Genomic DNA, 13082 nt, shown 5'->3' with positions numbered 1-13082 from the left:
GCTAGAATAACTTATTGTAATTAATATGTAATAAAAACAATATTAATGGTAAACTAAAGTAAAAGTAATGTCACTCCACCACCGCGCACTCTTGGTACGATGGTCACTCCACAAGTATAAGCGCTTGTGGGGTGTGGGGGTAAGGGGTGGGGTTCAAGTCTAGGAGGGAGCTTTACACACATATACACTTAGATTAGACTAAAATAGAAATTCTATCTTGTATAAAAAAAAAGTAATGTCACTCCACGATAATAAGTTACTACTTAAACATAGAAATATAGGAGCATTTTAGAACCATGAAAATGAGGATTTCAAATAAGAGGTTTCCCTTAAATAATAGTATAGATAAAAAAAATTTCACACTGAATGAAACTTCATCTTGGGATTGAGATTTTTGAGTTTATTTATCAAAAAATGTTACAACCGTAACTTATTATTATACAACTTTTGCCAGAACTTATCATGTATCAAATTATGAAATAGTGCACTTCTGCCATTTACAACTCATCATATAACAAATTATGACAAAAGTTATATAGTAGATGCGTGCTTGCGGCATTCTTCTTATATGTCAACCTAACCGCCACCAAGACTGTAAAATGAAATATTTGTGTCCTGTCCACCTTCTTTTTTTTACTTAGAATTTTTTTTTTATAAAAAAAACAGGGAAAAGTCACTCATAAGTATGCGGCTTAGGCATTGAACTCAACTCTAATGAATCAGGATTCATCACTACAATCCCACCCCCTACCTAATTAGACTTCAAAAAAGACTCAACAACACACCAAGGAAAATCAAAATCAAAACCAACAACAACAACATGTTTCTTCCAATTCAATGCTACTTCTAACTTTCCCACAATTCTAACACACCAAAATCTCTCGCTTTCTTTTGTCTCAGTAGGCCTCTCTGGTTTGTGTGTATCTGTATATGTGTATTTGTGGTTTCTCTGTTAATCACACACTTCTCTCTCTCTCTCTCTCTCTCTCTCTCTCTAAATCTAAATGGTAGTTGTTCAAGCTTCGAAGCTCAACCTTCCCAACCCATCTCTCTCTTCTCCACACATAACCTCTCTTCTCTTCGACCCTTACTCTCTCTCTCTAGCTCTCATGCACTCCGACTCTTCTTTCTCGCTCTACCCTTCTATTTCCCTTCTCTCTCTAACCTTTCTCCCTTCCCCTCAAACCCTAATTCCTCCTCCTTCTTCTTCCTCCACTTTCCTCCGCCTCCTCCAAAACCCTAACCCTAATTCTCGCTCCCTTTTCATTGTCTCCGGACCCTACCGAGGTGGCTCCCAGGTTCTCCTCCGCTTCTATATTCTGCGCAACAAGACCAACTCGTTTGTTAGAGCTCGGGTCGTTTGTAATCAGAGAGGTCTCCGATTTGATGAAGAGAAATTGGGGGTTTTGGTCGATGTCAAGCATGGGGTTTCGGTTCGTGTTTCTGGGTCGGTTAATTTCTTCGCTATGTACTCTGTTTCGAGCTCCAAGATTTGGGTTTTCGGGGTGAAAACCTTGGGTGATGAGGATGAGGATGGGGTGATTGTGAAATTGATGAGGTGTGCTGTGATTGAGTGCTCAAGGCCGGTCTCGGCAATCAGCGTGTCGTTTGGGGTCTTGATTTTGGGGGAGGAAAATGGGGTTAGGGTTTTTGATTTGAGGCGGCTTGTGAAAGGGGGCCGGGTTAGGAAAGGAGACAGTTCAGGTTCAAATTTGAGTTTGAGTTTGGAAAATGGGAAAATGTTGTTTGAGAAATCGTTTGAGGAGGGCCGGGGAGGGTTGAATAATTTGCGTTTGCCAAATGGTGTGATTGGCGGTCATTATGCAAAGTTTGCTGCTGGAAAAAGTGGTGGTGAAGGAGCTCAGGAGTTCACTTGCAATGGTTACTTGGATGGGGGGATGGATAAGCATTGCGTTTCTGGTGAGTGTGTGAGTTCTGTATGGTAATTTGGATTTGAATTTAATGTTCTTTATATTGCAACTGTGAATGTCGTTGGTAAATATGGAAAGGAATTGCTTAGCTTTTGTTGAGTAAACTGAGTTTTTATTGTAGAACTATTCGGTTGAGATCATTACAATGTGTGTGCTCTATATACTGTAGTTAGCTTTAGATTTGGAAAGTACATTTGTAGAATGATGTTAATATTTGTGTATGTATGGAAATGAAATGACCATAGTTAATAGTTAAAAAAAAGTGACTTAAGTTGCTTTTTTTTTGGTATTATTTTTTGCTTTTAGATGCTCTAGATTTAGAAGGTACATAACATTTTTAGAAGCGGTGCTAGGTATGTACAACATTTTCAAGTATTCTAGAAGTCTATGAAATGGTATTACTTGTTAAAACATAGTCGATGAAATGCTTAAATGAACCTTATGGAATGCCATGATGGTCAAAATTCTAGTGTAAAGCTTCTCATTTTCATTTGTTATCAAACTGGTGCTGTGGAGTATCCATTTTTACGGCAATTTGGAGGTATGCAAAAATGAGAAATAGCAAAACTTATGGAAATATAAGTCGGGAGTGGCTATTTGGGGCTCCTAAGAGCATTCTTATCAAGCCTCTCATATGCTATAAATACTATTTTTAGCATCTAAACCCCAAAAAACCATCTCCATCAAACCTGGTATATGTTATAAAATTTACAATCTTGCTACAGTGCAATCTCATTTTTGAGATGGCACTGTAGCTGTATTGTAAAATAAAAAATAGTTTTTACTCCCACCCACACTTTCTGATTTCTCATTCTCTTTCCTCTCTCTCTCTCTCTCTCTCACTTCTTTCATCTCTGTTCTCTCTTCTCTCTCCGTGGTTCATGGTCTATCGTGCTCGTTGCCGATCTCTGCTCGTCGCCGGTCTCTGCTCATCGCCGATCTCTCTGCTCTCAGTCACTCGATCTCTCTACTCTTCTCTGCAACGTCGCCGATCCCTTATGTTTCAATTTGCAGGTTGTGGGTTCCGATTTGCCCTCACAGGTGGACGTTTTTTTTTTTTTTTTCCTGCTGTGGTTGGTGGTGGTGAGTGGATGTGGTGGTTGTGATTTGCAGGTTGTGGGTTCCGATTCGCCCTCACCGGTGGAGGTTTTTTTTTTTTTCCCTGCTGTGGTTGGTGGTGGTGAGTCGATGTGGTGGTTGTGGGTAGATGTGGATATGGAGGTTTCTTTCTGCTATGATTTTCTTTTTCTTTTTTTGTTAGTGGTGGTTGTGGTGGGTTTTTGGTGGGTGGGTGGTTGGTAGTGTGGTGCCGGCGGTGCTGCGAGAAAGAGAGAGATAGAGGAGAGAGAAGAAAAATAATAAAGAAACAATATTTAAATGAAATTGTAAAAAAAATAGAAGTTTTGATATGGGTTGTATTGTAAAGTGGTGTGTTATATGTTATAAATATAGGTTTTGAGAGGGTATATGCTAAAATTTTTAAAATGCTTGATAAGAATGCTCTAACCCTTCGAATCCCCTTAAGTGTCCCTCATCGCCTTTGAAATTGGTTTCTTTTGAGTTTTGAACATTCAATCCTTCAAAGTACATTTTCATATGCTAAAAACCTTCAAAGAAGTTTGGAACTATCAACTATGATAAAATCCCTATTTGCAAATGGGCAAAACTTAAGTACAATACATTAGTTTCCCTAATTAAATTCAAACACCTGGTTAAATTGACCAATAAAGTCCAAGCATTGTTACCTTTTTCAAGGATGAATAAATTCAATGCAGCTATGTGTTTGAATTTAATTGGGAAACCTAATGTGCCATGAGCCTTGTAGCTCAAATGGCACCTCCTAGTGTTTTCAATGGAGATGCTAGGGTTCAAATCCTCCCTCTTCCACTGTAACTATCGAATTGGGGAACCTACCATCTGGAGAGAGAAACTAGTTTTGAAGCTAAAAACTTGTTAAAAAAAAAATCAATTGCCTATTCTTACATTTGAAATGACATGGAATTATTCTTGATGTTCTATTTTGCTATCATCATATACATCCAACACAATCTTCCATATGTAATTAAGATGTAATGGGTATTCTTTTCCCTTACCACATCTAAAGTTCTGAAATTGTTGCAATATCCATGGAAAGACTGACGTCAGCTGGAGAGTTGCAACAGACTTGAGAATTGGGTTAATCTAATAAGTCTTGTTATCTTAGAAAATGTATCCCTCCCAACATAATTGCCTAAAAAATTCCCTGGTGATGGTGCAATGTACAGTCAGCAATATTTCCTATAAAATATTTCCCTTTTTTGTATTTAGATTTGATAAGGGTTTTTTCCATACTCATTGGGACTAAGGTTTGGTTGTTGTTGTTGTGTACTAGTGCTTCACCATTTTTCACTTCAATGAAATCATTATTACTTATACAATTAAAAAATGAAATCTCACCCTGACATGGCATGACCTGATTTTGTGTATTGATATGTGTTTGGCACTTTGAATTGTTTAGTTTTCTTTTCCTAGTAATATTCTACTTTGAATTTCTGTTAGGAAAAAAAATACTTAACCAAAACCTTGAATCCAGTCATTGAAAATGGTAGAAACTCTTACTCCATGCCCATGTATAATTTCGGGTTGTCCTATGTAAATTTCTTTATTGTATAACTATCAAATATTCAACTTAGGCTATAGTGATGAACCTATGTAACTAACTTACTTGATTGCTCTTTTTTTTTTTGGGTCTATATATATATTAAAGTATGTTAATAATGAACACAGTGGCCATGTTGATATACTTGGTCCTATATTTTTTAGCATTTGGCAGTGGAATTTAACATTTAGAAGCTTAACATTGTGCAAGAAGTATATGAGTGCATGTAGCTTAATTTCATATCATTTTCATGCATTTTTATCTTGACTGCTTATTTTATGTCAGAGCTTTAGCAATTCTATAGTCCTTGACCTATAGAGCACTGGGGTAGACAAATGATCTAAAACAATTCTCAGTGCAAGACGTATAGGATTGTCTCAGTATTAACAAGCAAAGAATTTGGGGCCTCTAAATCCTTTACAGCTTGTAGCCAACAAGCTCTAGCTCAAATGCTACATCTTCCCATTGTAAAAACATGGTGGAAGGTAAGGTCATGTATTCAAGACCCGTTGGATGTGCACCAGTAAAAGAAACTCCTACATATTGCGGCATAAGTGATATTCTCAAAATGATAGGCATGATGGATTGATTTCAATATTCAAATTGCTGGGCCAAAACAACACTTATCTCAGTGGGCTGACACTCATAAACCCAAAGTAGTGAAGGGATTGGATCCTAGTAGGTAGCTACGGCCTGATACTAGCCCAAAATCAAAAAGAAAAAGAATTAGTAGCCTTACACAAGAAAATGGATAGGTCCTTCAGTTTGGTGGGCAGTGCACCACAAACAAAGTCTAATCTTCAGGTTGATGGGATTTGGTATTGGGGGGCAGAGTCAAACGGAGGCTGAGAAGGTTTGATTAAGAAGTTTAGGGAGGCAACATTGGAACTCCTTTGTGAGTGGTCGGAATCACCTCGCTTTTAGTAGTGGATGCCACATTTCTATTTTAGTGAGTATTTGGCAGTTCCTTTTGGTGGATTTGAGCCCCGAGCATTTATTCGTGAATATTTAAAGATGTGCCAAAGCAAAGCTTGGGGAAAACAAAATGTAACTACTAAAGGTAAGTAAAGCTTTGAAATATGGAATCCTCAATCAATCACTATGCAAGGAGGATAGGGGTTGGTAGGAGGCCAGAAAATCGGTAAATGGTAGGGCTCCTTCAATAGTATCAATGAAATCAAAATCATCTCTTGAAATATATGAGGGATGAATGACCCTAGGAAGAGGGATATAGTTAGAAATTATATGCATGAAAGGAGAGGTGATTTGGTGTGCATTCAAGAGACAAACGTGGTAGAAATGACTGCAGGCATGGTTATGAGCTGTTTTTTTTGGCGGGGGATGTGGAGAAGGTAGCTCTCTGGGAGATACTCCATTTCATGTCTGTTTCAAAATGTGGAGGATAGCTTTGAACAGTTGTTCTTGGGAGTGTATGGTCCAAATGATGATCAAGAGCAGATGGATCTGTGGAATGAATTAAAAGAGGAGGTAAATAGGGCCCACATATAGCTTGTGAGTGTCTAGGAATCACTAATACCCCCTACAAAAATGAGATTTGTTCAAGTTACATATAGGGGCCCTCTTTTTTATGGATGATTTAGAAAAACCTAACTGCAGGAGGAACAGTTCTTGCACAAACCAGAATATAGTGCTTTGGGGGAACTATGCAAAAACATGTATGTTGAACCAGCTCTCAAGAAGAAGAGAGTTGATGTCATAGGAATTTGCTTCCACTGTCTTGTGGAGGGACTCCAAGTTTCATTTGGTGGGATGGGATAAGGTGTGTGTACCTTTGAAATATGGTGGGTTAGGAGTCAGGAAATTAACTACTTTTAATAAAGCCTTACTAGGGAAGTGGCTATGGCGGTTTGGGATTGAGGAGACAAGGCTTTGGAGAAGGGTGGTAGCCCTCAAGTTTGGGGAAGAATGGGGGGGTTGGACATCCAAGCTAGGTAGAGGGGTGCATGGGTGTGGCTTGTGGAGAAGTATCCGCATGGGATGGGAGGATTTTAGCAAGAATATTCGGTTTGAGGTAGGGGTGGGGGATAGAGTGAAGCTATGGACAGATCAATGGTGTGGGGATTCTCCTCTTCAATTGACTTTTCCGAGTGTGTATGGGATTGCATCCAATAAAGAGGCATCGATGGCCTCTTCTCTTGAACGGTTGGGGATGGAGGAGCGGAGAAGCTGGAATGTTCACTTTACTCGGAGACCAAATGATTGGGAAATGGGTGGTGTGGATGATTTTCTCCGTACCTTGGGCTCTAAACTTCCTCCTACTGAGAACGGAGATCATATGCGATGGAAGTTGATAAAGAATGGGGACTTTGATATTCGTTCGTTTTACAATAAGTTGAGAAGCCCTTTGCCCATTATGTTTCCTTGGAAAGGTGTTTGGAAGGTTAAGGCTCTTCGGCGTGTTTCCTTCTTTGTGTGGATTGTTGTATGGGATAAGATCTTTACAAGTGATAATTTAAGGGGTAGAGGGTTGGATTTTGTAGACTGGTGTATCATGTGCCGTAGTAATGGGGAAACGGCGGATCATTTGTTACTACATTGTGAGAAGGCTCATCGGCTGTGGAGTTTGGTGTTTAGATCTTTTGGGTTTTTTTGGGTCTTGCCTGGTTCGGTTGGTGGAATTGGCCTAGAAAGCATTTGTCTAGCATTTGGAATTTAGCTCCATTATGCTTGATGTGGTGTTTTTGGAGGGAGCGAAATAGGAGGACGTTCGAGGACATGGAAAGTTCAGATGACCAGCTTTTAGCCTCTTTTAGTGGCACTTTGTTTGACTGGTTTAGGGTTTGGGGACTCACCTCTAGTGATTCTCTCCCTATGTTCCTTAGCTTTCTCCTGTGTACTTATTTTCTTTTTCTTTCTTTTTTAATCTTTTTACTCTCGCTCTTCCCTTTGTATTTTCTCTTTGCCTTATGTTTTTTTGCATAAGGTAGTGTTCTTGAATATATATCTTTTTTACCTATCAAAAAAAAAAAAAAAAAATAGGGCCCACCTTGTGAGAAATTTGGAGCAGATAGCCTCACTGCTGCAATGATGGAATTCTCAGGAGTTCATTGATGAGTTGCATCTTTTTTACTTTCCTTTGGAGGGAGGAAATTTTACATGGTCAAACAGTTGGGATGTGCTGAATTGATTGATTTATCAATTTGATGTCCCAAATTGTTAGATTTATGGTTTCAATTAATTGGGAGGATCATTAAAATCCGAAAATTATTACTAAGAATGACATCAGATCACTTTTCTATTTTGTTGGTTTGTGGTGTGATGTAAAGAAGTAAAAGAGGAAAAGGACAATTTTACTTAAAAAAGATGTGGTTGAAGGTTGAAAGCTTTGTGGATAGAGTTCACAGGTGGTTGTTGAGTTATGGTTTCCATGGGTTGCCCAGTTTTGTGTCAAAAAATTTACTAGCCTTGAAGGACTGCTGAATTTGGAAGAGTGAGGTGTTTGGTAACATCAGGGGTCAAAAAGAAGAAAGCAGGAGACAAGATTCAAAGGATGATAGACAAAAAGGAAGGAATTTAAATCTAATGTGTAAAGTAAGTCAAGAGTATTATGGTGGAAGGAAGGCTAGAATAACAATAGATTCATTGACTGATTGGCCAATTTGCATAAAAGAGTTAATTTTATTATGGAGAAATTATTGATAGTCTGTACTCCAATAAGTTTGTTTTGCACTGAAATAATCTTTGGGTGAAGGAAGAAGTTGTTCTCTTCAATAGAGGCTTATGTGCAGAATCTATTAAAAGGATACCAAAAGTAGAAGGATTGCATTTTTCAAGTATTGATGAATACTCAAGCTAATAAAGGCCATTTGAAAGGGAAGAATTTTTTGGGGAACTTGAGGAAATGGCTGTTGACTAGGTTTTGGGGTGAGATGGATCCACATTTGCGTTTGTTAAACGTTTTTGGGAGGGGTTGCAGAAGGCATTATGCTGGTGTTTCAAGAGTTCTGTTATTATTTCAGGTTTGGGAGGTCCATCAATGCCACATTTATAATGTTGATTCCTTAAGGAATGGAGCTACAAAGCTAAATGATTTTAGCTCAATTAATAAAACAACAACAATAACAACAAACCTTAATCCCAAAATTTTGGGGTTGGCTATGGATTCTCAACATATTAGTTAGGGTCGGCCACATGTATTCTTTTATTCCATTCTATTCTATCTGAAATCATACTTTTTGTTATTTCCTTAATTGACATGACAAGTCTTTTTTTTTATATATATTATTTCTGCTAATGTTATTTTAACATTTTTTCTCTCCCTCAACTTGGATCAACTCACTCTTTCTTACTGTTGCATTAATTGCTCTTCTTTGAATATGATCAAACTATTTCAAGCGACTCCCTCATCTTGTCATCAATAAGGGCTACCACTAGTTTTAAGTGGATTTCCTCATTTCATGTCCAATCTTTCCTTGTATTTTGACTTATATATCTTAACATTCACATTTCATCTACGCTCATTATATGAATATTTTGCTTATGTAACAGCTCATCATTCAGTACCATAGAGCATAGCTAGTTGTAGAGTAGTCTTAAAGTTTTAGGACTAAGGCTTAGTCGTTGTTCTTTTTGACTAACTTAGAAATGTGATGGACCAGTACCATATTCATATAATGCTTTCGCTTAAGGTAGACCAGTTTTGGATTCTGTTCTTATTGCCAGTTTTTCTTGATAACAGAACTTCAAGATGCAGACTAATCTGTGAGCTGGATATAGAAAAATCATTTGACCATGTAAATTGGGACTGGTTGTTGTCTTTGTTAGAAAGATTTTGGTTTGGAGAAAAATGGATTCATTTTTTCATTTCAACAGTCAAATTCCCAATAATAATGGAAAGCCTACCCTACTAGGTTTTTTGGTAGCTCAAGGGATTTAAGGCAAAAAGACTTGTTATCTCCTCTACCATCATAGTGATAAAATTCTAAACAAAATGATTAAGAGGACGGTGGGAGGTGGCTTTCTAGGTAGATTTAAGGTTGAAGGGGGAAGAAAAGGAGTTTTGGGGATCTCTCACCTCCTTTTTGCTTAACGAAATTTATGTTTTGTGAGGCGAGTCCTATTCCGTGCTCGAAAACAAAATATATATATATATATATTTTGTTTTCGAGCACGGATTCTTTTGGAGTTTTGGGGATCTCTCACCTCCTTTTTGCTTAATGAAATTTATGTTTTGTGAGGCGAGTCCTATTCAACCTCGATATTTCTTGTCTTGTCTTTTGTGTTCAAAGGAATTTCACCTTTTCAATCTAACTTTTTTATATAGGTGTAATAACTTCATTTATGATTTGTTCGCAACTACATTGGATGTAGTTGTGAGGTTAACCTTGAAATTCATGTTTTAAATAAAAATCATCTCCTCCAGATTGACTTTCTCGTTTATTACTGCTTTTAATATTGCAGTTTCTTCTTATGCTGTAGTTCCCTGTCCCATGATATGGTTTTACTGTAACTTAAAGCTGATCGACTGTAGTCAAACCTCCTGTACTTACTCGTGACTACTTGTAGCAAATTTATATATTTATTTGTAAATTCCGCTGACAAATTGTTTTTTAGGTATTTTTGACCGGATGCTACCTAAGCAAGGTGCTGTTCTTTGGTTTATACATGATAAGGATGCCTCTAGATGGTAAAGTACTAATCGTTAGATATAAAACTTTAATTAGGGAATATCTGTCACAATTTTTTAATCCAAATAAATCTCTAGTGGGTAGACGGGTCCGTAAAACTTGTTTCTTTGATACCTCCATACATATGTTACAAAGATAATTCTGTAGTGTGCTGACTATTTGGTTAAATATTTCTTAAGGTTGGTTCCACTGGTTCTTAGTAGTTGCAACTGATTGTGCATTTTAACATGCAGTGAAGCAGAATTCAGTTACATTGAGACAAGACTCCAGCAAAGGAGGTACATGTTTTGTGGCATTCAGAAGTTATGAGGTTACATCCTTGACATCTACAGCAACACCACTGATGTCAATAAAGGCAATTTCCATTCAGGCTTTGTCTCCGAAAAAGTTTCTAATCTTGGACTCAGCTGGGGATTTACACCACTTGCATCTATCCAATTCCGTCATTGGATCAGATGCAACTTATCACATGAAGCAGTTGCCCCACATTATTAAAGTGCAAAAACTGGCTATTTTTCCTGATGTTTCTATAAGTATGGTTCCTTCATTTCTTTGTGAAAAATATTTGTGGATTCTTTTATGTTAGAATGCTTCATGATCAAAAGTCATTTGAATATTTATGGAATTATGATTTGGGAAGAAAAAAAGGGGGTTGTTGGGGACGTGTGCAATTAGAAATTGCTAGACCTGGTAGATAGGTTAAGGGATTGGGTTGTTGGTAGTCTGGCATTTGTGCTTGATTTATATCCCAAAGAGGGAGAGAGAGAGAGAGTGAGAGAACATTCATATTATATATTATTCCGACCAAATTATATGGTTAAATTATAGAGATTATGTAATTAACATTTTTATGAGTAGTTTGAGTTCCCTTATTATTAGGTGAATGTGTATAAAATTATATTGTGATAAAAACCCTTTAAAAAAATGAGTTAAGGGGATAAGGATATAGGTTTGATTTTATTTAATATCCCTCATCACAATTTTTCCTTAGCAGATGAACTCAAGGGGCTTAAGATATCTGTATAAGTTTGTAGTCACCAAGTTCTTTCAAGCTTGTTAGGATGTTGATCAATTATGTGGCTGCATTAAGAAGGATGAAAAAAAATTCCATGCAGTTTATGTGGTTCATGTTAATATCAGGCATAGGCTTGGTAGTTGGTATTAGCATTCCGGTCCAATACTAAATTTGTAGTCGGGTTTGGGTCGTGACAAACATGGTATTAGATAGCACATGTTATGTTAGTCTATTAATTTTTTGGTATATGCATTTTGATATGACTTTAGCCAAATAGGAAAAAGCCATCGAGGTCACTGGCCACAATCTCACTGCTGTCTGCAGCTAAATGACTGAGGTCATCACTTTTGCAGGAACCCAAACTGTTTGGATATCAGATGGATGTTATTCTGTGCACATGATGGCAGCATCTGACATGGACACTGCTGTTAACGAGAATGACAGGAATGAGAGTGATGAAATGCAAATGCAAATCTCAGGTTTTTGTGTTTCCATAATTTGGTGGTTACTAATAATTATGATATGCTTTTCTCCTAGTCATTTGGACAAGACCTGCATATTTGTTTACCCAGGGTTTGTGAATGTTTTGCTTTGAAGCATTTGTCGTATTTGTCTTGTATTTTACCCTTGTTAATAGAGTTTTATAATGTTGGAAACTTGTTTTGACAATCATTTAGCGTCAATTGCTCCCTCCGATGATTGGTCCATTTGTGCAATTTTCCTTTTAATAAGAAATATGAATTGGCTTTGGACAGATGCAAATTTAATTATTTTTTTTTTATTTGTCTGTTAGTTAGTCAGGCAATTTTCGCTAGTGAAAAGATTGAAGATGTTATTCCTTTGGCTCCAAATGCTATTTTGATTCTTGGACAAGGTAATCCCTGGATTTCTTTATTTAAATTATTGTGTAGGCAAGAAGTGCTTTAGAATTATAAATAATTAAAATGGCTAATTGTTATCAAATCAAATTGAGCACAAAAAATTAAATTTGCACCTTAAAAGTAAAAAAAAAAAAAAAAAAATGAAAACAATATTTTTATGACATGTGATTATAAACTCAAAAATAAATTAAATTAATGTATCATATACTTGTCATACTTTGTAATTTGAAGGGTGATATATCTGGGATATTTCTTGCGGGCAGCCTGAAGTTATAGGCTGTATAAAAATGCACTCCCTTGCATAACAAATTACTAAACTGCTGTTTGTGCAGTATTTTGTATTATGCTCTTTTTGTTCCAACAAAAAAACATTTCTCGAAAATTATTAAGTTTCCTGTATTTGGTTGCAAACTTGAAAATGAATTTGGAAAATATTATTTTGTTGTTTGGTTTACATAGAAAATCATTAATATTTCTTGTGATTCCAAATAATTATATGAAATAAAAATTTCATTCACAACATGATCATCAAACGTGAATAATATTTAGAGCAACTAGAAAATGCACCTAAAAAATATTTTTTAGGACACATTTACTAGTTTGCCAAAAAAAAAACTATAATAATGTCAATAATTTATTATTATTAGTAACTTATCAAAAAAAAATCATTTATTATTATTAGTAGTATTATGCAGGTATGATGCAACTTATCAAGAATCATATATAAACTATTATTATTTTTTGAATAATAACTTATATTGAATTATAAAATAGATAGTAAACTAAAACAAAATTTTCTTTAAATTACATGACGAAGGACGAATGAATGAGCATCGTGTATGTCCAAGTTCTATAAAATATCATAGATTTTAATTTTAAATAAAATTAAAATAAAGAACCAAAATCTTTTTAAATATCTTGAAACTTTTGATAATTTAGTTTTCATTGAAATAGTATTTTAATATTTTA

The 13082-nt window shown here is 36.2% G+C and overlaps 1 protein-coding gene across 3 annotated transcripts in view; it reads left to right on the top strand.

Moving 5' to 3' along the window:
• Positions 1–713: 713 nt before the first annotated feature.
• LOC142613386 (uncharacterized) overlaps positions 714–13082 on the top strand; it is a 30281-nt gene continuing 17912 nt past the window's right edge. The window contains exons 1-4 of one of the 3 annotated variants that reach the window (XM_075785731.1): positions 714–1920; positions 10451–10750; positions 11586–11711; positions 12026–12106. In XM_075785731.1, coding sequence (XP_075641846.1) covers positions 1005–1920; positions 10451–10750; positions 11586–11711; positions 12026–12106 — 1423 coding nt within the window. In that variant the 5' untranslated portion in view covers positions 714–1004. The remainder of the gene's footprint in view (positions 1921–10450; positions 10751–11585; positions 11712–12025; positions 12107–13082) is intronic. The other 2 variants (XM_075785749.1, XM_075785739.1) reach the window with 2 other exon arrangements.

The sequence above is a fragment of the Castanea sativa genome, chromosome 1, assembly GCF_040712315.1.
Source record: "Castanea sativa cultivar Marrone di Chiusa Pesio chromosome 1, ASM4071231v1".
NCBI lineage: Eukaryota > Viridiplantae > Streptophyta > Magnoliopsida > Fagales > Fagaceae > Castanea > Castanea sativa.
The sequence above is the reverse complement of the archived record's forward strand: the minus strand, read 5'-3'. Positions and strand labels throughout refer to the sequence as shown.